Here is a 27,685-nt window from a genome sequence, read left to right as displayed (position 1 = left end):
GAGATGGAGTCCAAGTGAGCTGGTCTATTGTCAGTATTTTTGTGCAAACTGTTTATTACCGTGCCACATCCACCAAGCTGTTTTGCATAATAAACCCCTGAAAATCTAACCCAGCTCTACTACCATATGAGGATTAGACATGGTAATACCTCTCTTCACCCACTTCTGAGAGTTAGCTTCAAAAATCAAATTAAAATTAAGCAAATCCAAATAGACTGGGTAGTTCCACAGTAAGTTGCAACGCCCATCTTCAGTAACCATCATCTGTGCCTCCTGCATTTTATATTACTAGATGAGGTATCCATGCAAGTATAGTACACCTGCTGCATATAGTAAAGGCAAGAAACAATTTGTGTATGGCACGTCAGTATAGTAAGGTCATGAGGACTTACTCACCTGAGTATTCCTACTGAAGTAGAAAATCTATTTATTTATTTCCAAATTATTTATTTCCAAATGCTGAGGGCAAAATACATGATTTTTACCTCACAATTTGAGGAAAAAGAGATGAAGGTGAGAACTATAATGTTCTCCCAGCAGGACTCTGTGCTGTGACTTGCAGAAATGGCCATGAGTGTGTGTCTTGTTTTTCATTCCTACACAAGTCATTATTTTTTATTCATTTTCTCAAGTGTATTTAAAGTTACTTAAATTGACGGATTTGTTTAAAAACAATGACCAGTGAGTGTAATAAAGTGTTTGTCTAAACAGATCTACTAAAAATATGCAAACCTGTTTCTGAGCAATAAACAAGAGTTATCCAACACATTTTAAATTCTATTTGGGGTCAAATGCTAATAGAGATACTGATTTTAACACATAACTGTTGAAAGGCACACAAACAAAACTTGATTTACCAGATTAACAATTCCTGTTGTCTTAAATTAGCAGGGAAAATTACACACTGTCAACAGTATGTTTATGCTGTTCTTTATTCCTTTCATTATACAGTAAAATGCTAATCACAAGCCAGATCAAAATAGAGAGTCATATTAGAGGTCATTAATCTCAACTAATAATTAAAAATGTAGAACTGGAATACTGTTAAGTACCTAAATCTCCTGAGATACAAACAATAATGAAAAAACTTCAGAAAGTTTGTAAGCAATTTAGAAGGCAGAGAAGGATGTCTGTGACAGAAAGATAGACACACTGGTGATTTGGTGCAGTTTAATAGTGTCCATAATTGACAGCAGGCAAGGACTGGCAAGGTGTTTTTCAGCAATATTCTTAAGATGATAAGAATATTAATGAAATAGTTTGGGACTACACTTCCTGAATATGCTGTTCAGTACAATTAAAATAATAAGCAGAAAATGAAGACTACGCAAGGAAGTTGCTAGGAATGGTTTAGGTGATTATGGAAAGATAACTGAACTTGACAAGGCAGTTTTCTCTCTAGCCTGTACATGATCTGAACAATAAAAAAGTATGGCAGTCCTACCACAGTACTATTTTTAAAATAAAAATAAAAATTAAAAAAGGGCATTGCTCCCCTAATTCACTGCCAGCTATTCCCAAGCTTCATACTGAAAACATTGTTACACAATCCGGTTTTCTGAATAGGCTGCCTTCTCCAGACAAATAATAATTAGCATCCTAGATAGCAAGAAAGCTAACAGTAGTGCAATAAAGGCACTGTAATGTATGCACACTCGATTCAGTGCAATGGGTTTAGCTAATTACATATCCATACTCCCTGACAGCCAATGCCCTATTTATTAATACGATATATCCCCTCATTACAGCAGAAAGGCAGTCTGGCAATCTTTCTCTGCTTGTTACTTCACAGAAGTGGAGTAAGAGTCCTTCCCCACGTACACAACTATGCATAAATCTACACAATTTATTACTACGAGAAAAAAGAGCCTAGCTAGACTGATTTTTTGACCCGTGTTGCCCAAAATATAAGGCCTTCAAGGAGCTGGAAGTGTCGCAGAAGGTATCACTGCAAATTAAATAATTATTTGATGACCCTGGCCCTCGTGCGGACAGCCTGGGTATCTTCCCTTGGTGGTGTTTTTGCCCTGTATCGAGAAACTCGGTTTGATTTACTTCTATGTACCGACACGCTACAAAAACAAAGTTTGCAGGCCCGTTACGCCCACAGCAGGCCTGAACTCCTCGTTGATGCTGCTTTTCTCCCGGGCAAGAGCGGACCTTGAGCTGTTATCGCTGCACCAGAGCGATAGCTGCAAACCCCTCCGCTGTAGGGCTCCCGCCACCGCGCCCTCCTCGCTCCCCTTCTAGGCGCTCCGCGTCCCGCCGGGCCCCGCAGCTGCAAGGGCTCCAAAAGAGCCGGTGGTGCTTCTTTCGAGGCGGAAGAACGCCTAATCCTCGCTCTCTGCCGCGCCGCCACACGGATGCCCGGAGGGCCCAGCCCCCCCCAGCCGGTGGCAGCCCCCAGCTCTGAACAGTTGAGAGTGCCAGTGTACCGCGCGGAGCGATACCGTTCCGCCGCGTCAGCGCACATATGTAGATCCGGCCGCCGCCATTTCGTGGGAGGGCGGCGGCGGCGAGGCGGGGACTTGTCGTCAGCGGTGCGCGCCACCGCGCCCAGGGGGCTACCGCGGGCGCGCGCCCGCCGCGCCGCTGCGGACCGGCGGGACAGCGCTATTGGGGCGGCAGCGGCAGGAAGCGGCGCCGCGAGCAACCGCGGAACCTTCCTGCCCCTTCCCGTGCCCCGCCCTCCCTGCGCGTCGGCGCGGCGCTGGCGCCTACCACTCGCCCGCTCGCACACCTCCCCCCGCTCCTCCGGGTGGGTTAGGCTGGGCCACAGCGCGCGCAGGCAGCGCATGCGCTCGGCGGCGCTTGTCCCGCCCCTTTCCTCCTTCGCCCCCGGGGGGGCGGGGCGAGGCGCTGCCGCCGCCACCAGCGGCACCCCGCCCCTCACGGCCGGCTCCGCCTCCCGCCCTCCCGCGGCGTCTGGGCCTGGCCGGCGGCCGCTGTTGGGGCTCTCTCGCCCTCTCTCTCGGGCGGGCGGCGCCTTTCGGTTTTCCCCCTCCCCGCTCCCTCCTTCTCTCCTCCCGGCGGTGACGGGAAGCGGCGCGGCGGGTGGAGCGCTCCCCCGGCAGCCTCCCGGCGCACGGTCTCGCTGCCCGCAGGCAAGCAGGACTCTGAGCGGCCGCCGCGCTCCGGTCGGGCGCCCCCCTCGGCTGTTTCCGGAGGAAGGAGAAGCGCAGCTGCCCCCTCCCCCCTCTCCGCCTTCCTCCCCCTCCTCCTCCTCCTCGCTTGCTCCCTCCCTCCCGGCCCCCCCTCGGCGCGAGCGGAGCGCGGAGTCACCGCGGCGCACAGACGGGCCCGGCGGCGGCGGCGGCACTCGCACACAATGGCGCTGAAACGCATCAACAAGGTGAGCGCCGCGGCTCCTCCTCCGCCTGCCCCCCCCGCTCCCCCCCCCCCTTTTCCCACTTTGGTCTCTTTTTAATTTTTGTTTTTTCCTCCTCCCCCCCCCCCGCCCGGGGAGGAGAGGGGCACGGCCTCGGGGTTGCGCCAGCCGGGCTCGGCGAGGGGGAGAGGGGGGAGGCGGGAGGCCGGCTGAGCGAGGCCCGGCAGGGCCGGCTCCTTCCGGGGAGGCCGCGGCCCGGCTGGGGCGGGGAGGCCGCTCTCTCCGGGCCTAGGCCCGGGACCTCGGAGGTCGGGCAGGGCTCCGGAGGATGGCGGGGAGGAGCGGTCTCGGTTGGGGCCGGGGCCCGGGCGTCGCCGCTGCCGCGAGCGGGGAGCGGCAGCACCGGGGACGCTCAAATGTCAGCGCAACCCGGAGCCAGTCCGGCGCGGCGGTGGCGTCGCCCGCCACTGTCCCTCCGCCGCCGGCTGGCCCGCATGGTGCCGGTCCGTGTGTGCCGGAGGGGTTTTCGGTCCGATGGCGGCCCTCCCCGGGGCCGGCAGCCGGCCGCTCGGCCGGTCTCTCCCCTCTGGCGTGCAACTTCTTTCCCGCATTGTAAGATGGCGGCCGGTTCGCCTAGTTGGGGCTCTTTCCGGGATCTCTCGCTTTCTGCAATAACATGACACACACACACACGCACGTCCGCGCTCCCGTCGGCTCCGGAGCAGCTGCCGCCGTGCCATCCTCTCCCCGCGTTCCCCGCCTCCAGCCAGGGGCCGGCTCGGCCCTCCCGGGGACCGCCGGCCGCCTCGCCTCGCCCCCCGCGCCGGGCGGGAGCGCGCACCGCGCCGCCGCCTCCCCGTTGCACAATCGGAGCCGGGTGGAGTAACTTCGCGGCTAACTCGGAAAAAATGCCGAGGTGATGAAAGTTTTTTGGGTTTTTTGTTGGGTTTTTTTGTTTTGTTTTCTGTTTTGTTTTTTGGTTTTTTTTTTTTTTTTTTTTAAAAAGCCCTCTCCCAGGGAAGAAGGATGCCGGCGTGAGGGTTGCGCTTGGGCAGCTTTCGTGTTTCTCGGCGGCAGCGCTTCAGGTTTGGGTTTTGCTGGGATGTAATTGCAAACGCGATGGGAGCGCAGTGGCGTTACCGGGAAGTCGCTGTTGATCTGCGCTCCTACGCGAGCTACGTGGAGCACTTACGTATTTCAAGAGCTGAGAGGAGTTTCTTGGTCATCTCGTAGCCTGGCAAGATGGCAGAAAGTCAGTGTGTCCTGAAATCGGTGAAGTAAACTTCGGTGCACGAAACGCCTTCTGTAGACGGTGGATAAAGTTTGCCATATATTAGTCTTGCTGTAATTTCGCATCTCTCTGGTAGTGCTTGTGGGCATATTTTAGACAAAATGACGTTATTTGTAAGTTATCAGTGAAAGGACAATTCTGTTATCCCTGGGAATTGTAAATCTGTTCTGGATTAGTGCTAGCTGAATTACGGGTATGCTCTTACAAGAATTACAAAACAATTTCTTTTGAATCTGCCATCAGAACTTGTTCCCTTGTATTAGTGGATGATATCACTTGAGTTGAAACACAGCTAGGATACTCCCTGGTATGCTTTGTCATCAACTCATGCTTATGAAACACATTCAGGCACTGCAGGTAAGCATTTATTGTCAAATATAAACCAAGACAAGCCCCCACTTACGTAGTAATCTGGTGGTCAAAACCTTAAAACGATTCAGCATGGCTCTTGAATCAGTAAGTCATCTCATTGACTTCAAGGTTTTGGCCTGTTGTGTGCAGTCCTGTATTGGTCCTTACAGTCTGCGGCACTGTGTAGTAGCAAAAGCTTCTTCATTTGCCCAGTGCTAGAGTTTAAGATTGCTGAGACAGTTGGGCTAGGGTTTTTTTCTTCTTTGGTTGGTTTTTGGCTTTTTTTTTGTTGAAGATGCTATTTTTAATCACACCATACTACAAGATAAACTTCCAAATTCACATAGGGTGTACAGTTCTGATTTTGTATTTGCTAACCTGGAAAGGGATATTTTGCTAACTGGAACCATTGCTTACAAGTTGCTTTCTTCCCAGGCATCGTTTCTGATACGAATGTTTACTGGGATTGAGGCTGAAATCCAAAAATAGCAGGGTCAATTTTGTACCGAGATGGTTGTGAATTTAGATTTTAATCTTGCCAACTGGTAAAGCCCGAGAATGGCACTCTGTCACCGGTGAGCTGGGATCCCCTGTTTTCCAATCGTAAGGTCACTGATCAGACCTTGAAACTCTCTGCTTCCTTGTAGTACGTTGTTGGCACTAGATCAGAACAGGCTAAAGAGAGACCAGGACCTCAGAACATTGTAATCACACATAGCTGATTTAGTCTGACTTGTGGTATTACCTGTCAGGACTACAATTCATTGTCTCCTGCAGCAGATGACATCCCAAATGCATCTGCAAAGGTATTTTCAGTCTGTTTGGCTGACTCCTCTTCATGGACTTGACATATCAGGCAAAATAAAATTCTTTATTGGGTAAATCAGACTTTCAGACTGTGTTTCTGTAAATTCAATCTGAAGTATATTACACATTCAGAATACAGCAACCCCTACTTAAAACATAACGAGCAAATTCTACTTTAGGCTTGGAAATGAAAACACATGGGTATTCCTGTGTCATGTGTTGGGTTATCTACTTCTGGAACAGCCTTTATAAAGCGTGCTTCAAATTGAAGTAGTTGTCAGGTACCTAGCCAGTCCAGTCCCAGAACGATTATGTTATGCTGGAGCTCATCATTGCATCTGTGCCATCTGCCCTCCGGGTAGCCTGCATTCGATTGGCAAAACTCTGCTTTTATTGATACGACTTGCTTTGCACAAGAGTGGCAGTTGTTTTATTGTGACAAGCAAGTGCTTTTGCCATGGAATAATGTAAACCTACATGTTCATTTTAACCGTTTCCTTTCCTGAAGACAAAATTTTTCCCCAATTTTGAACAAATTCATGTTGATTTATGAGCTTGTACCTAAATGCTTGATATGTGCTTGTGGCATATTGTCTTTGTCTGAAGTATCTAGTGGTTACCTGCTAAACGTACATCCTGTAATTGCTGCAGCATGTTGGTGCTTCTGGTTCAAATGACGATGATCCGGTAGTAGGGAGGCATTTATGTGGGAGTAGGGAATTGGGAATGCGTAAAATTGAGAAAACTTGGGAATGTTCTATCATTGATGTATGTCCATTTTATTGCTGCTGTATGCATCCATTAAGGCGAGGTAGTATAAAAGGCCTAAGTGGTGATCTTGATAGGCTAAAAATAGAATTAATACAGGAGATGTATACATGAAATGTCTTGTCCGTGAAATCCTTAAGAAAACTTGTGCCTGCTGTGTTTTATGTCCATTTGGTTAAGCATAGCACAAGCCAGCATCCTTATGTCAGGAAAAATCTTAAGTGGAGTTGGCATCCTGGAAGCTAAAGGCTGAAGGTGGCAAAACCATTTATCCCTACTTAAGTACAGATAGGTGGCTTCCATTGGCAGTCGTGGAGTGGAGACTAAATAACTATTTTGCTCAAGGCTGTAGCTCCCAGCGCTATTCCTAGATGTATAATTAACTGCAACTTTAACTCCCCCCTCCTCCAGATGCTCATAGCAGGAAATGCTGCTATCCTTGGAGATACCCATATTTTTCGGAGATTGGATGTAATATGCAGCAATGAAGGCAGCATGGAAATCTACATTAGTTTAACCAAAGGTGTAGCTTTTGTAGAGGTGATTCAGTTAAGAGTCATAAAACCTGTCTGTTCCTTTTGTTTTAAACTTCTACTATTTTCTTTTGAACTTAGTATGAAATTTAAAAAAAAAAATCAGTTGAACTAGAAAAAGCTATTTGGAATTAAGTTTTCTTCTCTGGATGAAACCTACAATATTTTTGCAGGCAGTCTTGGATTTAGTTTGCTGGGCTTACTCAAAATAGTTAAATAACTTAAAGTTACATGATTGATCTGCTTTGAATGTCTAGAAGTAAGTCTGGATTTGTCTGTTTAGGGGCTCAAAGTTAAGATTAACTAGCTAATGAAATGCAGTTGATGTAAGCTTAGTTAAAATTCTTTAAACCTTTGTGGATAGTCTTTGTATGTATTGAATTACCTTTTTTACTTTAGTTAATTCACCTTAACTATTTTACATTCCAGGGGTAGACTAGTTCTCCGTCAAGTAGATAATGCGGTGCAGCTATGGCACTCAGTGTTTAGAGGGGTCATGCTGAGCCAGAAGGCAGTGGTTGATTTTTAAATCATGAGATTTCAGTAATAGAGTTTGGGAAGCACTAGTACTGAAGAATTTCAGTGTTTTTTAAAAGTCAGAATAAAAATATTCAGCATCAGATGAAGTCTGTCATCACTTAAATGCTGTGTAAGATTTAGTTTATCAGAATAGTCAAAAGTTACATTTATACTATGAAATTAGTATCATTAAAATTGTAATAATGCTTCTTAATTGGGTAGGTTTGATACCCATATTCAAGTCCAGCATTAGGGTCTTGAACGTGTTTTCAGAACTGGTCATTTTTTATGAGAGAGGAAAACTGATGCTTCCTTAACTAGAAAGTTTGGACTGCAGTAGCTCAAAGATTTCTCCTGTTAACTGGGCACTGTGCTTGTGGAACAAGTTCCCAGTCATCTTAGATCTTTAAATGTGTGCATTGGAATGGGGGGAGAAGGGGATCATAATTTCACTTAAGTAATTTACAGAACTTCAGAGATCAATATTCCATTAGAGGGGTACTTCTTGCATACCTTAAAAATGGAGTTCTTCAGTATGTTAAGGATTTGGGTGGGATAATGTATGGGGTAAAAAGGTTGTCCAGACAACGTTTTCTTTATGATTATTCCAGCTTTTAAAGATCTGTTTTTGAAAGTAAGCCAATGCTTTTGCTATTATTCCCTGCGTGAGTTTCTTCTACAGAAGAGCTGCTGTAGAATTCCCCAGAATGAGCTCCCTTCAACCGCCTCCCCAGTCTGTAACCAGCTCTGAAGCACTAATGCCTTTCTTTGCACTCACACATTAATGGGTAAAGAAGGGGGGGAAGGATGTAAACAGCTGTAAGTAGCAGCTGTTGAATACAGAGCAGTAAACTGCCTCTTGCCAAAGGCATCTCTGTTCCTCTGAGAGGCCACCTCTAGCCTGGCATCATCCCCTACCCGTGGTCCGCTGGGTTGAACTGTTGAAGGAGAGAGGATGGAGGTTCTTAACCTTGTCTGAGATGCCAAGTGACAGCTGGTAAGGAGGAGTGGAAAAGGGTAGAGCTTTTGTGTAATTCAGATTAGGGCATTGATGCGCGATCCCCAATAAATCTTTCTGTTGCAAATATTAAGGTTTTGCCACTTTAACTGTCTGCCCTGTGTTCTTGTATAGGTCCCTCCCCTGTGCATCAGAGCTGGCAGATGGGAACGTGTGGTCTGCACTTCAGCATTAGGTCTGATATCTTGGTATAAGCTGACTTTTGTTGATAGTTTAGGCTAAAATGCTGTAGCTTACACTGAAAAGGCTGAGTTACAGGCATGCATTTTTTCCTTTGACTGATGTGATGTAGTAACCTGCTGGTATCATATGCAGAAAAAAGTAGGGTAAGAAATGAAAGCAGCAATGAGAGTGTGTACATGATTGCAGTCAGTAATGCGTTTTTATATGCAGTTGCTTTTTTGTCAACTTGTTTTTTTCAGAAGAGAGTCTTAAACTGTAAGTTGTACATGCTGAACAGTGTTTTAAACTTCTTGAATCTAAATTTAATACCTCAAAGTCTAAATGGAAAATACGGGAGCTTTTTTAAAAAAACTCTCTTCAGTGGGCTTTTTATGGGGCACTGATCTGATACATTACATGTGGCACACTGTGTTGGGGAAGCCTTGCAAAAAAAAATTAGTTAAAATTACATTCACAAGTTTAAATTGGTGTTTATGCCTTTGGCAACTCTTCATAAAACACTTGGATGAAGACAAGGTTTAATACTGAAAAATGAGCCAAATAGAGCATTGCAGAATTCAGGACTGAAAGCTAAATAGATAGAGGGGATTTTTAAAATTTTCTGTAAACATTGTTCAGAGCCTTCTTACAACAGTAAACTTAAGTATTAAAATTTTGTGTAAAGGAAGCCTTTGTTCTGAACTTCATCCCTTTGAGAGTCATGATATGCTAGACATCTTCAAGACCCCCTGCAGTTTTTTCCAGTGTAATTGTGATGGGGTTTTTTATTCTGGTTTTTAAGAAAGCAAGATGGGAGGATTGCAGACTGCTTTGCAAATGTTAGGGCCCAGTAAAAGAAGGAGGAGACAAATGTTTAATCCTTTCCACGAGCATCTGGACACCAGAGTTGCAAGCTGAACTGAGTGCAGATGCTAAAGTGCTTTAGGTCTTCTTGATGGAAGGCATGAGGGTTGTGTTAAGTGCTCAGTTAACTTTATAGCAAGCTTTCTCTGTAACCTGTAGTTAGGTTGGCCAGGTGCTCATCACTTCTGTGAGCTTTTCCAAGAGCTCTTTTAGATTTCTAGTAAATATGAGTGTCCTGCTCTAAGGCAATATTTCCCAAACTTTGCTGGCCTATTTCAGTAATAATATCAGGTAATTCTCTAAATCAGATAACTTCAAACTTTGGTTTTAGCTTTATTCAAGGCAAGAAGAAATTAAAACTAATATAGGAGAATCTCCTAAATGAGAGTTTGCCAGATGAGCCATGGCCCCCTTCTATTCCCCTAATTCAGGTTGCAGTCTGATATGCTTTTAAACACTTTTTCCTTCCTTTTTTTCTTTTAACTTTTTTAAGACCCTTGTGGATATCAGTGTTCTCTAGATAGCTGAGGTGGAACTCAACTATAAGAGCAGCTGTACTCCAGAAATAGTTTTTGATTATTTTTTTTTTTATGGTCTGTTGGCTCAGTGTGAGCTGATTTTGTGTGTAACTGGACCTGATCCTATAGACAGGCCCTTAGTTTTGCATCCCTACCACTAGCTGTTCAAAACACAGAAACATTATGAGGGGTAGTTATACACAGTAGCATAATATGATAGGGTAATTGTACAGCTGTAGATAAGATTGTGTAATCATCCCCACATAGCTGTGTTTGTACAATATACCCCTATAGTATGTTGCAATAGCTTTCACATGCATCTTTGGGTTCCTACAAAACATGGACTGATAACTCAAGACAGCTTTTTAAAAGGGGAGCTGATTTTCAGAGTTCATTAGGTTAAATAATTAAATTTCAGAAAAATATATTGGACTACATCTAAACAATGAATTCACCACACTGATTAGAGATGTGTTATTTGTTAAGAATATTAATTTGATAACTTTGATATATGATCTTCCTTTCTGTGTTTCCTTGAGAACATGGAGAATTTTTGTACCTTTATTCAGAAAGTGCAGATTTACTGAGGTTAAGTGCCCAATTAAGGCTGCTTGTGATTTATACAAAAACTTGTCCCGTACACTACCAGTCCCCAAAGTTGTTTATATAGGCTTGGCAAACCCTGGGAGGCTTCTGTCGCATTGAGTCCAGGGCAATGCATGTACAGATGCTGCTTCTGGTTGATGTGTCGGATGCTGGTGGCTGAGGTTCTGCTGTGTGTTACCGCGTCCTTGACAAGCTGCAGGACAGCGTGTTGGAAGGCTCTCACGTAACATGCCAAACCCCAGCATATAATGAGTGTTAAGCTAGCATTTGTGTGAAATTCTCTATCACAATGCCAAAATCTCATTGCTGGGTGGTAGCCATCAGACCAGAGTGCCTTACCTTGAATATAAACTTCTTTCCAAGTGTATCACTTCACATTTGTCTATACTGAATTTAATCTGTCCCTTTGTTTCCCAGACATTCTGTTTCATTTAGCTAGGTGCATCTTGCTGCTTCTCTTGTGGCACATTGACAGTAGTTACCATCTTTTCTGAGGGCTGTGTTGTAGTCCTGGGTTACAGAACCAAAGATCAGTGTGGTTATTGCAGGAAAAATCTCCCAAGTGAAAAGTATTTTAAGTTTCAGGGTCCAATATTCAAAAGCTTGGAAATGCCATAATTAAAATACCTGATTATCATTGAATGGATAGGTAGTTAGCCAGTGCTTCACGCTTTTCCCTTCACCCGACTTTAGTCAATAGCACAGCCCTCATCCTACACTGAGCATAAGTTTTAATAGCTCTATTTTCAGGGAATGATAATTGTTATAATACCTCAGAACTGATGTGTGTAAAGCAGTCAGATTTTCTTCATCTTGAGTAAGACGGCTGCTGTGGGTTTTGATTACTTTCAGGGGGGAAACAAGCCATAACTTTGAGTTCAAAGCACAGCTATAGGTGTGTAGTTGCCACCTTTTTTTCCAAGTCTGTTCTGAATGCCTTTAGTGAGTGACCAGGAAAGGAAGTTGGTAACTGAGCTCCTTTTCCAGTCGGATCAGTCCAGGTACAGAGGTGGTGAACTCTGTGAAAGGTTGGGATACAATAGCGAGCCATTTCAGCTGCGGTAACTCTGAAATTTTCTGAAGACCATTACCTACATTGTATACCTTCCAAATTTCAGAACAAATGAGAAGAACTGTAGACAGTAGTCTCATTCACAAAGGGCTTGTGTACTGAAAGGTAGGTTCTTTGGAAAGATAGCATGTAGTCATCTGAGTAGTTTGTATCACAGTCCAAGCACACAAATTGACTTAATTACAGTTGCACAGCAGCCTGGCATTTCCTTCCTTAGTGTGAGGCTTAAAACATGAATGTTTCTGTGTTTGTCTTTTAATTGTACAGACAATATGCAGTGTGTACCCTGAAAAATTCCATGCTAAAGGCTCAAGGTAGGAGAACCATGTAAAGTAGAACAAGCAGAATAATCAAGATAGGGACAGTCACAACTGTTAATTCCTGGTCACGTTTTGGGTTTCTTAAAAACTATGCTCTTTGGCCCGAGCTGTTTTCTGTGACTGCTCTTCATGTGTTTTCTCTGCATATTTGCTCTAATGTCTGTTTTTAAACGACAGGAACCTACATCTTTCTATATTATGCACTGTCATTACACATTGTTTTTATCCATTTATTAAGTGTTAGCCAAAAGGCCAGCTTGTTTAAAACTGATAATTTTCTGCTGGTTACACTTGCCTTGTGATGTGTATTGTGCCATTGCTTTCTTCAGCTTAGAAATCTACATTGAGTGTTCTTTCAAACTGTTATTTTCTGCTTCCAGGGGTAATTAATTTTCATGCTGAAACGAATGTTGCAAATGCAGGTGTGTGGGATGAGGCAGTAGTTCTTTGCTGGTTGACACTTCTTAATCTTCAAACAGGCTTAAATGTTCTTCCCCTCCCTTTATAGCTGCTTTCAATCCTTCCTCCTTTTTTAAAGCTGTTTTCAGCTGTGAGCTAATGAGTGAGACTAATGCAGTGATGAATTTTTGGATGCTTAGAGTTTGAAATATCCACAGGCAACATTAGACAAGCACTCAGAATTCATAAATGTTGGGTTTTGTTTGGCTTAAGTGTTCTTTTTTTTTTCTTTTTTTTTTAAGTTTAAACTTCTCATTTAACTCTGTATCACCTTTCATGCTCTCCAGGTAGAATGACTTATTGTCTTGGAAACTGAAAGCAAATTAACCCCATTTTTTCCATTATGCTTTCTTGACTACAAACCAGAAAGCTGCAATATATGATTTTTAAAAATAATTATGTTACAAACCAGTATTAAACCTTTACAAACCAATATTAAATCTAACTGTGAGTTTATGCCTGTGGAGAAAAATGAGTGATCTTCAGTCACTCTGGTGGAAGTGATCTTCTGCCACTCTGTATTTGTCAGCTGCTACTATCATTAAAAATAAGCCCTGGCTATTTCCAGCTTAAACTAGAAAAATGTAGCAGTAGTGCCAACAGGGAGTATGAATTCTAACAAATGGGAAGAAAAGGAACCAACACAGATGCTGCTCTACTTGGTACCTTGCAAGAAGGCAGCTTGGTAGGCATCAGGCTGTTATTTCTTACTGAATTTGCTGTGACCTGAAAACTTCTGTGAGAAAAGCAACTAGTTCCCTTAAATATTTGTCCTTCACTGTCTTGCTCATGCATATTTGGATGAGGTATCCTTTGCCATTCTTTAAATTTTCTTCATCCTTTAAATGACTTCTGTAATCCTTTTAAATAATTGGTAGAGAGGAGTTGTTTGTTAGCAGCTTTTTTTGTCAGGAAAAAAAATTACACTTGTGGTTTATAATAGGATTGTAGTCCTGCATTCACACTCACATGTCAATGTTTTGGATCATCAGTTGAAGCATAAGCTATATTTTCTATGTTATGATTATATTTGTGCAAAACAAGCAGATTAGTTAGCTTTTATAAGCATTTTTTCCTTGAAAATACTGCTTTATTTTTTTGGTTAGCTTTTTAATGAATTTATAGAGAAAGAGAACAGAGAATGTTAAGAATGGGTCTGTTTCACCAATAAAACTATCTTGCTACAGACTTAATGTAAAACTGGCAGAAGACCATGCTGCTGAATTTGTGTTAAAGCAGGTTTGTCTGTTGCAGTGACGGGTACTGTTGCTGTACTTGCAGTTATCTCTCTGTTTTTGAAAACTCTGTTGCCAAAATGTATGTATGTTGCTTCTTGTATATGCTGTGTTGCCATTGTCCTCTTAACAGTGGCACTGGCACTTACTTCTTAAACAGTATTTAAATCTGTAAAATGCTAAGTGACTAGTCATCCTTGTGGAGAGGTAGGAACTATCACAACTTTATATTTGGAAACTGGGACACAGAAATGGTGATATGCTGGAGCTATACCGGAAACCTCTGGCAGTGCCAGAGACTACTAGTCACGGTTGTAATTCAAGACTAATCCTTTCCGATAGGCATATAACACATCACTCTGAACCAAAGTTGGCTTATCGTTTCTATGTAAAGTCTTCGTAATTTGAAATTTCTGTTTTTTTCTTAAGCCACCTGTAAAGTGAAAAACTATAGCAGCTGACTCCAGGAAAATGTGGGTTCTACTTTGGGGATTTTTAAGCAAGTTTGGGATGTAATTTAGTACCTCTCAATGAAGGAAAGCACTACTGAAACTGAATGAAAACTAAAAGAATCAAAGTTGGAGATAGTAAGTATTGCAGTGGAAGAAATATTAGAAGCATAAAGCCCTTATATGTTGAAATTTTACAGAACAGTGCTTGAGAACATTTAATTCTAAAATTCTAGTTAAATTCTAAAATAGTAGTTAAACACTGCTTTGTAAAATGAAACTTCACATGGTCTTTACCTTCGTGGTGAGAAATGGGTGAAAGCAGGGGAACAATTATGAACTGATTTCTTAGAAATAATTTTTTAATCAGCTCATTGAGATGATGAAGCTTAGTTTTGATGTCAGAAATATTTTTCAGATTAAATATTTTCCTGTTATAGAATAGTAGCTCTTGATGGCTAAGCTGAGAAGGAAGGTCTATGTTTCTGTTGCTGAGTGGGAAGCTTTAAAAAAAAAACCACCTCTCTTTCCTTGAATGAAATGCTTCACCTGCACTCCGAATATCACAGCCCATGTGCCTCTGCTTGTTTAGTTTCCAGTTATTCCAGTTTGCCTGTTGGATTCAGCAGAGTCGTAGCTTTCAGAAGGAGGCACTTTTTAAAGTTACACAGAGGAAACTTTCTGCTCCTTTGTTGCAAAAAGTCTCCCTGCTTTTGTATAGATGTGGTAAAGTGTGGAACACTTAACAGGGAGGGGAAATAGGTCTGGTGTTACTGTAAGCAGGCAAAGCTTGTCAGTGTTTCTTTCATGTTTGCCCGGGTTCTTCCACAACACTTCACACTCTGCTGAAGCAAACAGCTTTACTACAAATTTTACTTTATTGGGTAAATTACTTGCTCAGTGGTTGAAATAGTAAGTGGTGTATCATGTGTTCCTGACCTTATCTGTATTTTGAACTGCTTTGTTTAGCACAATTAGGGTTTTTTACTGAACTGTTTGGGGCCAGTCAAAACTTCAGACCTTTAGCTTATGAAAATCGCTGCTTGGTTTGTTCTCTAGAACAGTTCAAGTGGTTAAAAGGGGTAACTCTGTATGGACATGTATTACAAAACAACTGAAGACTGAAATATTAAATACTCATGTGTATATATAAAACTCGTGTATACATACTCTTAATTTTCCTGCTGTGTTAAAATAGCTTATTTTTATCTTGAGTGCTGATTTCTTGTTTCTCTGAAGATAGTGCCTTTTGAAGAGCTCTCTAGTCTAATGCACATACCTCTGACAGTCCATCTTAGCTGATCTTTTTCTTGTCCTTGTCTTCGTGCTATTTGTTTTTATAGTTTTCATAAACTACATGAAGAGCCTTTTCACAGTTCTTAGTCCCTGTGATAGCTTTAAAAAAATAGGATCTGGTCTTCTTCCCCAATTAAGTCAAATAATCCAGTAGTAACTAAACAACTCCATTAAAATAGTAACATCTGTGTATTTCTGCTTATTTTCTTGCTGCAACTTATTTTAAGGGACAAAATATCTTTTTTTCTCTCAGATTTTGGAAATCATTGATCATTCTTAGAACTGGAAAATATATTTGGATGAGGAGAACTAAGCCTGATTAACAAAACCTGCTGTATTTGTTAAATGGAAAAAAACCCTCACCCTGGAAATTAAAAAAAGCTTTCTATCTGAACGTTCTTTTACATTTCTTGTTCTCCTTTACATGGATAATAGAAATCTAACTTAGCAAATTTTTCTGGAGGGTGCTGAACAACATATGAACCTAATAAGTGATATTTCACAGCAGAAGTAAGTATTACAGGGACCCCCAATAATAACTGAGGAGTGTAGAGAAATGCACTCTAAATAGATTTACTGTGATAATCTGGAAGGTGCTGCCCATGTTTCTAAATAACAGCAGCAGTGAAATGAACTGTAGTATTAACTGCATTGTGCCATTGCTTATTAGAACTGATACAATTCCATTTTACAAAACAGTCTGATTCCAGTGCAAAACTGAAGTCTGGTTAATGGGAAAGTTAATCAAAATTGGCACGTGTAGGGAAGGGAGATGCTGGACTAAGTTTTTTTGGTGGTTGGGGGGGGGACTGCTTTTTTTGCGCTGGGTTTTGGGGGTTTTTTGAATGTATGGACTTGTACATGTTGAAGTAGTGTTATTCTCTCTGTGTTTGTAGCATCTTACCAAACGACAAGGTGTTCAAGTTACAGGGAACATACCTTTTTTTTCCCTCATTTTGTGTTGGCTTGCACTTACTGAATTTTTATCATGTGCAGAATTTGTGAAACTTAAAGGATGTACATTAGGATCTTTCCAGACAAAACAGCTGTCTGATCCAAATATGCATGTGTTTCCAGCATAATAGGAATGCCTGGGTTTCTTAAATGTCTGACAAAGTAATGGAAAGGTCTTGTTTTAATGGCTTGTGTAGACTTGTAGCAAAATAACTTGTGTGCAACTGTTAATACATGGGAGAGGGACTGAAGGTTTTCCCTTTTCTCATGACTTCTTGATGCCTTGACAAGTGCAGATTTATAGAAGCTCCTGAAGCCATTTTTAGATTTAAAAGAGAGCAGGGAAGAGGGAAGGTATCTGTTACATACTTCGACTGAAAATAAATTTAATTTTAAAAGACACTGTCCAAACAAGTAACTTGCAGAGTGTTTAAACAAAATCATGCTGAGGTTTTTTGATTCATTACAGTGATCTTGATACACCACAAGGAATCTTCCATCTGAAGTTTCTTTTTCATTCCCTCTGTAATGGGGAAGGCAGGGAACTGTTCCTGCAGCTCAGTTATTCAGAATTTTAAAGGCATAATTGTCTTAAATGTGAAGTTTAAAGTAAAAAATACAGATATTTTGCCTGCTTCTAACACTTGTCAGCCTCTTTAATTTTCTTGTCTACTTCAATCTATGCAATATACTTCCCTGCTGGAGGTAGCAGGGAAAATGAAACTGAGTTTGTGTTGGGTTTTTTTCTTTCTGTTCCGAGCTTTAACATCAGGTGTTACATACATACTGCTTTCTGTTTCATGAAGACTCATTAATAGCTTTCTCTCTTCCCACTTCAGGCTGCTCTAGCTAACACTGAATCCTTGAAAACCTTGATCAGAAAGTGGTTAGGCTTTACCCACCTTAGGCTCCATGTCCTGCTCTCCTTTCTGTCCCTTCTTCAGCAGTGGTGTCTTGACAGTAGTGGTATTTATTTGGAAAAGCATAGTCATTGTAGCTGTTTACCTTCATAACTGGGTTTGGTGGTCATTGTCTTCTATAAAGACATTTTTGATATTGATCTGGTGGTTCTAATAGTTGTTAATGCACATTCTTTTGTGTTTGTGTATGGAAAAACTGTTAAAGGTTTTTGCTGGACATGAAGTGAAAATGACTGAGTTCATTAGTGTTCCTTCTCTGAACAGTTCTGTTTGTTTGTTCTTTTTTTTCCTAAAGGAACTTAGTGACTTAGCCCGTGATCCTCCAGCACAGTGTTCAGCAGGTCCCGTTGGAGATGACAGTAAGTAACCTTAAGTTTTATGTTTTGCTTTGCTAACTTGGAGCATATAATGCATAGATAATAATGCGGAGTTTTTCTTTTGTAGTGTTTCATTGGCAAGCCACAATTATGGGACCTGTAAGTATTCTGATTCTTGTGACGTAATATTAAACTAGTAGTTCTTACTCAGGAGGAAACTCTGGGGTTTTTTGTTTTACTTCTTTTTAACTCCCCTTACCAAGCTTTAGTTCTAGAGGTACACCTTGCAGTGACAGAAAATGGAGGGGGAAAAAAAAAAAATCAGCCTGATTATTGTTGGAATGTTTTATGAGGACATGTATTTCAGCTGAAATTATCTCTGGAGCAATGTTTAGGCATTATCAGTTAATATCTAGAAACTTTGTTTGCATTTAACTTTTTCTACAGTTTGAATCTAGCATGAACTTTGTGCTAGGAGATGGTCCCAGTGTCAGGAATTAGCTGAGGTGCTTTTTGTGTGGATCTTAGAACAGAACAGTGAATCCTTATTTGATCTGCTGTCATGTACTGAGATCTTGAATACTTTTAGGAACAGAAGGGGAAAAAAAGTCACTGAAATGTGAAGTTCCAGTTATGACTGGAGGAGAAAAGTCTATGCTTAAGGGTTCAATGAGCATCTGAAACCTGAAATGTGACTTTTTCCTTGTTAGAGTAAAGGTGGCAAATGCTTGCCTTCACTGAAAACATAACCTGCAAACCCTTGACATCTGGACTTCTCAGGGCTGGTTATGTATATTTAGAAAACAAAACCTTCTGTAACTTGAGAAGACAAATACTGCATGCCAGTAGACGTGCAGCCACAATGTGATGCTTCTGGTGAGGCTACAGAGTAGAAATTAAATATCAGTGATGCTGAGTTGCCCTGACACTATATATAGCTACAAGTGTGGTTTTAGGAGATCGCTATGGAAAATGTGCTTATTGGAGGTTCACCTGACTGGAAAAATGGCTCTCCATTCCAAAGGCCCTGGTCCTCGGCAATTGTAACTAGGTGCCTCAAAAAGATAAAATTGTTTAATAACTGTATTCATGTTTAAATGGCAAGGAATGTTCTTTCTACACTATGCTGAGTGTGATTTTTACGTGGCTGGTGTCTGCATGGTCATAAGGTATTAAACATCAGTGGAATTTAAATTGGGATTATTAATTTTAGCTTCCCCTTCTGCTTTAATAATGTATAGCTCCTTCTTTCCCATATGGTTTTTGTGATGTCAAAATGTCTGCATTACTGATCCAAGAATGGGCAGTATCCTGACAGGAGTGTGGTTTTAGTAGTTCTAGTGCTCCTGTGGTGTTGCTTAGTGCCTTGAATAATGGACGAGGATTGTAGAACCAATATCTGGCCTTCCACCTCTGCAATAGGATATTCTACAGGCTGTGATTTTCTTAGATGTAAGAGAGCTTGCATTAGTTTAACACATTCTAAGAGGGATTTTTGTAATTACTAAAACGTATCCCCAGAATATGTGCAGTAAAAAGGGTTGCTTTCTGGCTCCTCAAGGCCTCACATAATATCTATTGACCAAATACAAGAGGTTGTATCTTGATTCCTAGGTTTTCAGTAGAGATTGGGTAGGGTATAACCTACATGTTTTCAGGTTTGAGTCCCTTGTCTTGTGTTGCAGAATTTAATTTTCTGATGTTTAACTAAGTAAGATGTAGTTACTTCCTTAGATTGGTGAAATGTTCTTGCAATTAATATGAAAATTCAATTTAGAAATAATCCAGAAGTGTACCCTGTGTGTCTCAGATTAATTTTTCCTAGCCCTGAATCTGGAATTAAAAGCATTGTAGTCTTCAGGTTAAACAATGAAGTTCTTAGCTCTATTTCAGAAATTTAGTTGTCATTTCAAGTTAAAACTTCATACATCTTTCTTCTCATAACTAGTAACTTATGCAGTTCCTATTTAGTCTATTTATGCTGTACTTGGTATCAGCTTTTTTGCCTCCAAATGTTGCTTTACTGCTAATAGTTAGCACCCGAATGAATTATCCCCATAATTGTTTCCTTAGAGCAGGGAAATGTAAAAGACTCTTCCATACTAGATTACAGTGAACTTCTAATACTGAAAGGGAGGAAGAATTCACTTTAATCTTGATGGGTGGGGTTTTTTTTGTTTGGTGGGGTGGGATTTTTTTGTTTTGTTTTTGTTTCAGGGTTTTTTGCAAGGAACAAGGAGTTAGCTGTGTATTTGTAGCTTTTCGCCAGGGCTGAGCAATGCCTAAGCCAAGGACAGAACCTAGAAGGGAATGGGACGCCCTTAGAGCCATCCATGGCCACTGTAAACTTTGGTGGTCGTAAACAGATAAGGTCCAAACACAGAACTTGAGGTTTTCTAACCTGACAGGATCATCACTCTGTTAACATTACTTCTTGGAGCTGTCTCAAAGGCATTTGAATCCTTTTGCCAAGTTGTCCTGAGTGAATTGTCAGAGAAGCTGTTTTCTATGAAGCATTAGCTCAGGCAAAGAGATCCATACAAGAAAGTGACCGCTGTGTGTTCTGTATTGCTTACTTTAGGAAGTAGTAATTGAATTTTAATTGCATTTCTCTTATATTGGTGGATTAAACAATTCAGTAGTGCAAACAAATTTCCTCTGCTTTTATTTATTTAAAGACAACATCTTCAGTGATATTAAGCCCTAAAGATTTTAATAGCATTATTTGCTTGCTTTGACAGAATGACAGTCCATATCAGGGTGGTGTATTCTTCTTGACAATTCACTTTCCTACAGACTACCCTTTCAAACCACCTAAGGTAAGTATTGCTTTCTCATTTGTGAAGTTAGTACCCTTTAAAGAACTGAGTACAGGACTGAATCTGTCAACATCTGTGTTGTAATATTGCCAAGTTCTCACTTCTTTTCACGCATTCTTACAGTATGTTAGATGGCTAGGTCCCTCTCTGACTACCACAAAAATAGGTATGTTAGCATATATTTTAGGAGCAAATTCATATGTGTGAATTCTGAATGTCTTGGAGTGATGTTTGGTTTTATTGCTATTAATTGATAGGAAAACTTAGTAGCTTTGTGTGACTATGATAGAATTCTTGCTGAGGGGGCTCTCAGGTATTACAGTGTAGCTCTTTGGGTTGGTCTGAAGGACACTGAATAGGGATTAACTTGCTGAGTGCCTAAAATCAGTGAAGATGGTATCTGTTAGACTTTGACAGTAATTGCAAAATATTCTCTTTTTTTGTAGCTTTATCAGCCACTAGCATGGTCTTCCACTCTTCAGTCAATATGAAAGTACACACTTGGAGTGACCGTAGTGTTTGAAGTTCTTTAGCTCTGTGATAGCAGTGTTACCGTGGTTCAGGCACTTCTGTTGACTGTCTTCATCACGATGCAGGCACTTGTGATAAAAACACAGCCTCACACTACCCCTCTCTCTGTTTGAAATAGAGTACTTGGTAATTGGAAACTGAGAGGTTGTGGCTTGGGTGAAGTTCCATGAATTTGATGCAGTTTAACTGCTTAATTCTTTTCTTTTAGAGTAAATTGAGTTGACTAAATAGCTTGACTGAGAAGAAGGGGTAACATAATTGATGCCATAGACCAAAACAGGCTCTTCATTTATTTTTTTTTGTTGCAGGTTGCATTTACAACAAGAATCTATCATCCAAATATTAACAGTAATGGCAGCATTTGTCTTGATATTCTAAGATCACAGTGGTCTCCTGCTTTAACTATTTCTAAAGGTAACTTGCATGAAGGAGAAATGTTTCCATCTTGTGTTGAATACTGTGCTTTAGCTTTGTCTTTTGAGTTCTTACCTGTCTCTTGATTTGGCATTCTCATTCTAGCCTGTGTTTTGCCAATTTGATAATGATATTTTACTGCATTTTTAATGGATATTTGTTTTTTCTAACACCTTCTGCTACATGGCTGTTTAAGTAAGACCTTGTCTGGCCACTTATTTGCTTCAGTATTCTTCACAGAGATTACTAGCTTGGTCCCAGAGGAATCTGCCAGCATTTGAATTGAAACAGGCCTGTGGTGGTGTAGTTGAGCTAAGGCTGAGAAACTGCTTGTTTAAAGCTGACCGTGTAGATACACACTTGCATGTTAATTTAAAGAATAGTTTAAAGTCAGTTTTTAATAATGAAATCTACATAGTTTTTTGACTTGAGTCTGTGGACTGAGTCTGTCTAGAATTACATGCAGACTTACATTGGCATTTCTCAGGTAGATGAATAAAAGAAAACCTATTGATACATGCTGCTTTCTGCCACTGTGCACTGGCATTTTATTACATTACTTCATGAACTAAGCTTACTGATTCTACTTCAAGATAAATTGATGTGGTGCTGCAATAGAAGCTTTGTAGCTTTCCTCATTTTACTATAGTAAACAACAGTTAATTCTCAAATATTTTCACGATGATCAAATTTTGTTTTGCCTCAAAGCCACTGGTCACTATGGCTTCAAAAGATCCATCAAAGTGCTCCTTTGTCTGTAGAACTTGTAAATCCTGTCTGTCTAGGGAGTAGGTTTCTGATTTAAATGTGGTTTCCCTACATTTTAATGCTGTCACTATTGTTTTTCTTTCAAAGCTGCTGTGAGAGTAGAGGATTAAGTCCTCATAGCTGCCTACAACAGTGTTACTCCTTTATTTTACAACATACATGTAGTTTTATCAGTGCAGACCAGGGTATTGCTGTCTTACAACAGAGAAAGAATTCAGTGTGTTTTTTAAAAAGTTGAAGTTCTAGTTTTAGTGAATAAAACCATGGAATATGCTGGTCAGCAGAATACATAATAACGTGCTTTTGTTGGCTGCTACATTGCATCATAGTGCAGGAGACAACAGTGCTGTTCTCGTGTGTGCTTACTGACAGCTATAAGTATTAGGAAATAGGAAACAGATAGTTCTTACGAACTTTTAAGTTATTCTGGACTTTTTATTTAGAGTGGGTTACAAATTTATTTTTGCCATATTCAGGAAAAGGCGTTTTAGGTAGGTTCTTTTCTGTGCTGACATTGTGCTAATCCAAAGATGTGTGCTCTATTGTTGCTGAGATGGTTGCTCCTGTTTTGCCATTGAGAGAATTCTCTTTTTGTTTTCACAGTTCTCTTATCCATTTGTTCGCTGTTATGTGATCCAAATCCAGATGACCCACTAGTGCCAGAGATTGCACGTATCTATAAAACAGACAGAGACAAGTAAGTGCAGAGTTGTGTAAGACTAATATTTTACCGAAGTTTGTAAGAGTACATTGTCAGACAGCAATTGTGTTGAGTGAGCCTTTTGTGAAAATCTGGAATGGAGAGAACTTGTGTGTCAAAGAAGTACCTATTCTTGGTAGTGCATAATTTAAAAACAAAGGGGCTTAGTATCTTTGAAGTTGTGGGTGAAGGGAACTATCTTTTTCTCACATGCGTGGCAGTATTTTAAAGTATGTATTACCCAGTTTTTTGCTTACCATGCATAAATAGAACAGAGTTAGATCTTCATATTGAGGAAAAGATGTCTGTTATTTTGGTGCTTTCTTTTGTTAGCAGCTTGGCCTTTAATTTTGGTGCTCCCCTTTAAAAAAGGCTTCGTAACTCTTTTCCTATCTGTGTTGAAACAACTTTTTTTTCCTTGTGTGTTTTTAGCATTTTGCACAGATAGAATTATATGAAGTAGACTTGTTTTTTACATATATATATATTAATGCTAAATATACTTGTCCAATTAGGTACAATAGGTTAGCAAGAGAGTGGACAGAGAAATACGCTATGCTGTAGGGTAAGAATATCTGCACATTATGGTGCATTTAACAAAATGGAAACTTGTCAGCACTTGGGTGCTGCATGCTCTAAGGCACTGGATTAACTAACAGATAATGGATGCACCAGTTACTGAACTTGGTTATTTAACAGCTTGATCTGTGGTTAGTGTGAAACGTATTGGCTAGTCACTATTTCTCACAGATACTGCTCTTGCATGGCCAAAAAACAAATTAGTATGAAATAATTATTGAGTTTTGAGCCAGCTTGTCAACTTGTTCTGGTAAGTATTTACCCAGATTTTGTCAGAATTTCCTTAAAAGTGACGCCCTGAGGGAGACCTCATGCTTAGACATGGGTGAATTTAGACAATCCAAATTTCAACTTGTTATTATTCAGCAGTGTCTGTCTTCTACATGCAAACTAGGAAAATGTATGGGGATTATGTTCTGCTTGTATAGTTGAAAATTAACTTCTTACTGACAAGCATGGAGTTAAGTATAAACTAATTGTCAGCTCAATTCCTGTGGAAGTAGTGTACTTAAATATTCTTTTAATGTCCTTTTTAAGAATTGTCTGAGCAGTATATTCATGTGGGAAGAAATGCTTAGTATTGTTTTACTCTGAAATGGGTAACTTTGACATTCTGTATCCAATGATATTATTAACCAAGTAATCTTTACTTACGGCATGTGATACTGTAATCTTTATCTAAGGACAATATTTAAACAAAATGCTCCTGTTGCCTCTCCCACCCCAAGTGGTCTCTAGTCCCCTTCAGTAGTTTTTCACAACGGACTTCTAGCAAATCTGCTTGCCTTGAATTTGAAGTGTCTCATATAAATTAGAGGATATCCTAGTTAGTGTAGGGAGGAATTTGTTCATTTTTTTCAGTTCAAGTATATCTTAGTATAGAAAGAGGTTTCTCATAGTGTGAAGAGAATAGGGAGATGGGGATAAAGTGACACTTAATGATTAACTGTTTAGGAAATTGTAATTTTCATGCTGACACTAATTCAATTCCTGTTTTTGTTTGCAGGTACAACAGAATATCTCGGGAATGGACTCAGAAGTATGCCATGTGATGCTACCTTAAAGTCAGAATAACCTGCATTATAGCTGGAATAAACTTTAAATTACTGTTCCTTTTTTGATTTTCTTATCCGGCTGCTCCCCTATCAGACCTCATCTTTTTTATTTTTTTGTTTACCTCCTTCCATTCATGCACATGCTCATCTGAGAAGACTTTAGTTCTTCCAGCTTTGGACAATAACTGCTTTTAGAATCTGTAAAGTAGTTACACAAGAACAATTGCCCAAGATTCAGAATTTTTTTTAATGGAGCATGTGTATTATGTGGCCAATGTCTTCATTCTAACTTGGTTATGAGATTAAAAACAAACAAACATTCCTCACTGCTCTAACAGATACTGAAGATATCACCTGAAGGGGGGAGGGGAGATGGATGTTCAGTTTTCTCCCATCAAAGAAGTAACATTGCTGTAGCAACATCCATCTTGTTCCAAACCTTCCAGTGTTAGAGAACTGAGGTTTTATTATATACTTTTGCTCATAACTGATGTGTCTGGAGAATTGGTACTGAATCTATAGCATCAGCAGAACAGAAAATGTGATGTATCTTATGCATGTCAATAAAGGAATGACCAGTTCTTGTTTTACAGAGAATGGAAATTGGAAGTCAAACATCCCTTGTATTCCAAAATAGGGTCTAAGAACATTTTTGTAATTCATTTAAATTTTGTTAGGAGGCTTGGAGCTATTAGTTAATCTGTCTTCCAAAACACTGTTTAATATAGCACTGAATAAATGATGCAAGTTGTCAATGGATGAGTGATCAACTAATAGCTCTACTAGTTAATTGATTTATTTTCTTCAATAAAGTTGCATAAACCAATGAATTAGCTGCCTGGATTAATCAATATGGGAAACAAAATCTTTTGTAAAAGCAAAGCTGGTTTTTGTATATACTGTTGGGATTTGCCTCATTGTTTAACATCAAATAATGATGTAAAGTTCAATAGAGTGAATCTTTTGCCATTTTCAGTTATAATGCTCAGTCTGTTGCAGGTTGACACATTGTTCGGCCTGATGTATGCAGAATTAATAAGCTAACATAGTAGTGTAGCCTTAGTAGTGTGCTACACTTGGTGCTGGGAGCCCAGCGTTCAAGGATGGACTTGGGACCCAGCAGATCCGAAGTGGTGTATTGTGGAGATACTTCCTGATGCACCTGTGTTTGCTGACTGAGAACCTTTTTCTTCACCTTGTACACTTGACAGTTGAAAGATCTTAATGTGGGAGTAATGATGAGGCAAAAAATTATAAAATAAAGTACTGTTTTGATGTGGGAATTGTCATGAGGCTGTGTTGAAGTGACTTTACTATGTGGGATGTTCGTTACCATTGAAAAGGACTTGTTCAGCCATGCTGCCATTTACATTGATGACTATTTTAATGCAACAGACACTTTCCTCATGTCAGGTGACTAAACGTGAATAAAGACTCATTGCTATTGGATTTTTGTTCTACAAGAAACATTGTCTTGTGCCATTAGTTTATCTTTGCAGCAACAAGGGCATTATTAAACATCCGGCTCTCCTCTTTCCTGCCCTCTTCCTTCACATTTTTCCTTGTTTGATTTTTTTTTTTGGTCTCCATTCTTAACATCCATAGCTTCATTTTCTCTAGTCTTGTACTATCACTTTGTTGTGCATCTGTGACTTCACACCGGCACCACTTTTGCACTGCTTATAGTTATGTACATTCTGATTCCTTGTCCCCACATGGATGTGGAAAGCTAGATGTAAAATAAATGTTAAACCTTAATTTTTATAAAAATTTGATTATGTAGTTTGGACATGGTTTGTTCTGGTTCTAAGCTATGAAAGTGAACTTATTTTAAAGTCTAGTTGGCTTGAAATTTAGAAACCTGGGCTCTTGAACAGTGCATGCCTTGCTGAAATGATGTTCTGAAATTTGTTGATGAAGTTGCAGTTCGTGCAGTATTTCTGCTTTGCTAACCAAAGGTTTTTGCTTACACCATTTTACTGGAAAATTGGATATATTTTAAAATATAGCTGCCAGTGGCGTTACAGCTGAGGTAAAAGTTTATATTTCAAAGCTTACAAACATGTTGCTCTCACCTTTTTGGTAACTGTTAACTTGATGCTTATTACTTGTCTCGGAGTCATAGCCACTAAAATCATTTATGCAATCAACTAGAAAGATGTTTTGAGATGTAAGGCACCAGGCTTTATAAAACTCAAGGAGGTGTGGATGAGGGAGGGTCAGGGAAGGAGAAGATAGTAAAATATTACAATTTGGAAGTCTTGTTTGGACCACTATATATTTCCCTTGTACATCCATAATGGTCTTTCTGTGACAAATTTCTGTAATTAGAAAGTATGTATTTTGATGAAAGAATGATGGGTGAATTGTAGATGTTATATATGCATGCCGGAGGTCATGCTGAGACTTACAATCTTTGTGAAGTGGGAAATGGCAGGTGTTTTGTCCTTGAAGCTGTCTCAGTAGTGTCTCATGCAGGCTTCCTGTGGAAGTTATATTTGGGCTTGCTGTTTGGGTCGGGGTGCAAGGGGAGGAGCTGGTTAACGTGAGCTAATAAGGAGATGATGAAAGAATTTAAGAACTTTTACCAAAACAAAAAGCTTAATTAGTGATTACCTCAGTGAGTAATGTACCCGCCAAAACCACAGATGGTCTAAAAAGTATGTAGTAGATCTTGATTGCTGTGAAACATGGAGGGGGGAAAAAAGACTTTTTTGATTTGAACTTCATGTGAAAAATGAAGGTTTTGGAAAACATTGAATTGAGTTGTCCTGTCCAGCTCTGTTAAAAGACTTATTTCAGGATGATTAATACAATAATGTCTTCTGAACACAGGGGCCAGCTCCATCCTAAAAATCTTGGATTGAACAAAATCTTTTTTTTTAAATGGCTTTTATGTGAGAGTATGAGAACAAAGTGTCAAGCCAAAGCACTTAGATTTAACAAACATGTAACAAGGAAAGAAACTTACACTTCAGTGTTGTTTCTGGAATAATTTTTTTAATATTTTTTTTCTGTGTTTACGTGGGGTT

General features: G+C 40.3%; 1 protein-coding gene across 6 annotated transcripts; it reads left to right on the top strand.

Moving 5' to 3' along the window:
- Positions 1-753: 753 nt before the first annotated feature.
- On the top strand, positions 754-26,102 carry UBE2D3 (ubiquitin conjugating enzyme E2 D3). 6 transcript variants are annotated; one of them, XM_074823199.1, is made up of 9 exons: positions 2,901-3,352; positions 8,730-8,790; positions 17,766-17,829; positions 17,915-17,946; positions 20,529-20,606; positions 21,446-21,551; positions 22,923-23,016; positions 23,535-23,584; positions 24,605-26,102. In XM_074823199.1, coding segments are annotated over exons 3-8 (360 nt in total). In that variant the 5' UTR covers positions 2,901-3,352; positions 8,730-8,790; positions 17,766-17,828; the 3' UTR covers position 23,584; positions 24,605-26,102. The 6 variants fall into 6 exon arrangements, 5 of the variants coding, with proteins under 5 accessions (XP_074679303.1, XP_074679298.1, XP_074679300.1 ...); XM_074823197.1 differs by lacking the exon at positions 8,730-8,790 and having other exon boundaries at positions 2,899-3,352; XM_074823200.1 differs by lacking the exons at positions 2,901-3,352; positions 8,730-8,790 and adding an exon at positions 4,145-4,244.
- Positions 26,103-27,685: the final 1,583 nt, after the last annotated feature.

This window comes from Strix aluco, chromosome 4 (assembly GCF_031877795.1).
Source record: "Strix aluco isolate bStrAlu1 chromosome 4, bStrAlu1.hap1, whole genome shotgun sequence".
NCBI classification, from domain to species: domain Eukaryota; kingdom Metazoa; phylum Chordata; class Aves; order Strigiformes; family Strigidae; genus Strix; species Strix aluco.
The sequence above is the reverse complement of the archived record's forward strand: the minus strand, read 5'-3'. Positions and strand labels throughout refer to the sequence as shown.

What these genes read in the sequence shown, in the direction of transcription:
- UBE2D3 (XM_074823197.1), top strand. Translation starts at nt 3,329, where the DNA reads ATGGCGCTGAAACGCATCAACAAG. An exon ending in CGCTGAAACGCATCAACAAG is followed by an intron (nt 3,353 to 17,765) that starts GTGAGCGCCGCG and finishes TTTTTCCTAAAG; the next exon opens with GAACTTAGTGACTTAGCCCG. An exon ending in AAGCCACAATTATGGGACCT is followed by an intron (nt 17,947 to 20,528) that starts GTAAGTATTCTG and finishes TTGCTTTGACAG; the next exon opens with AATGACAGTCCATATCAGGG.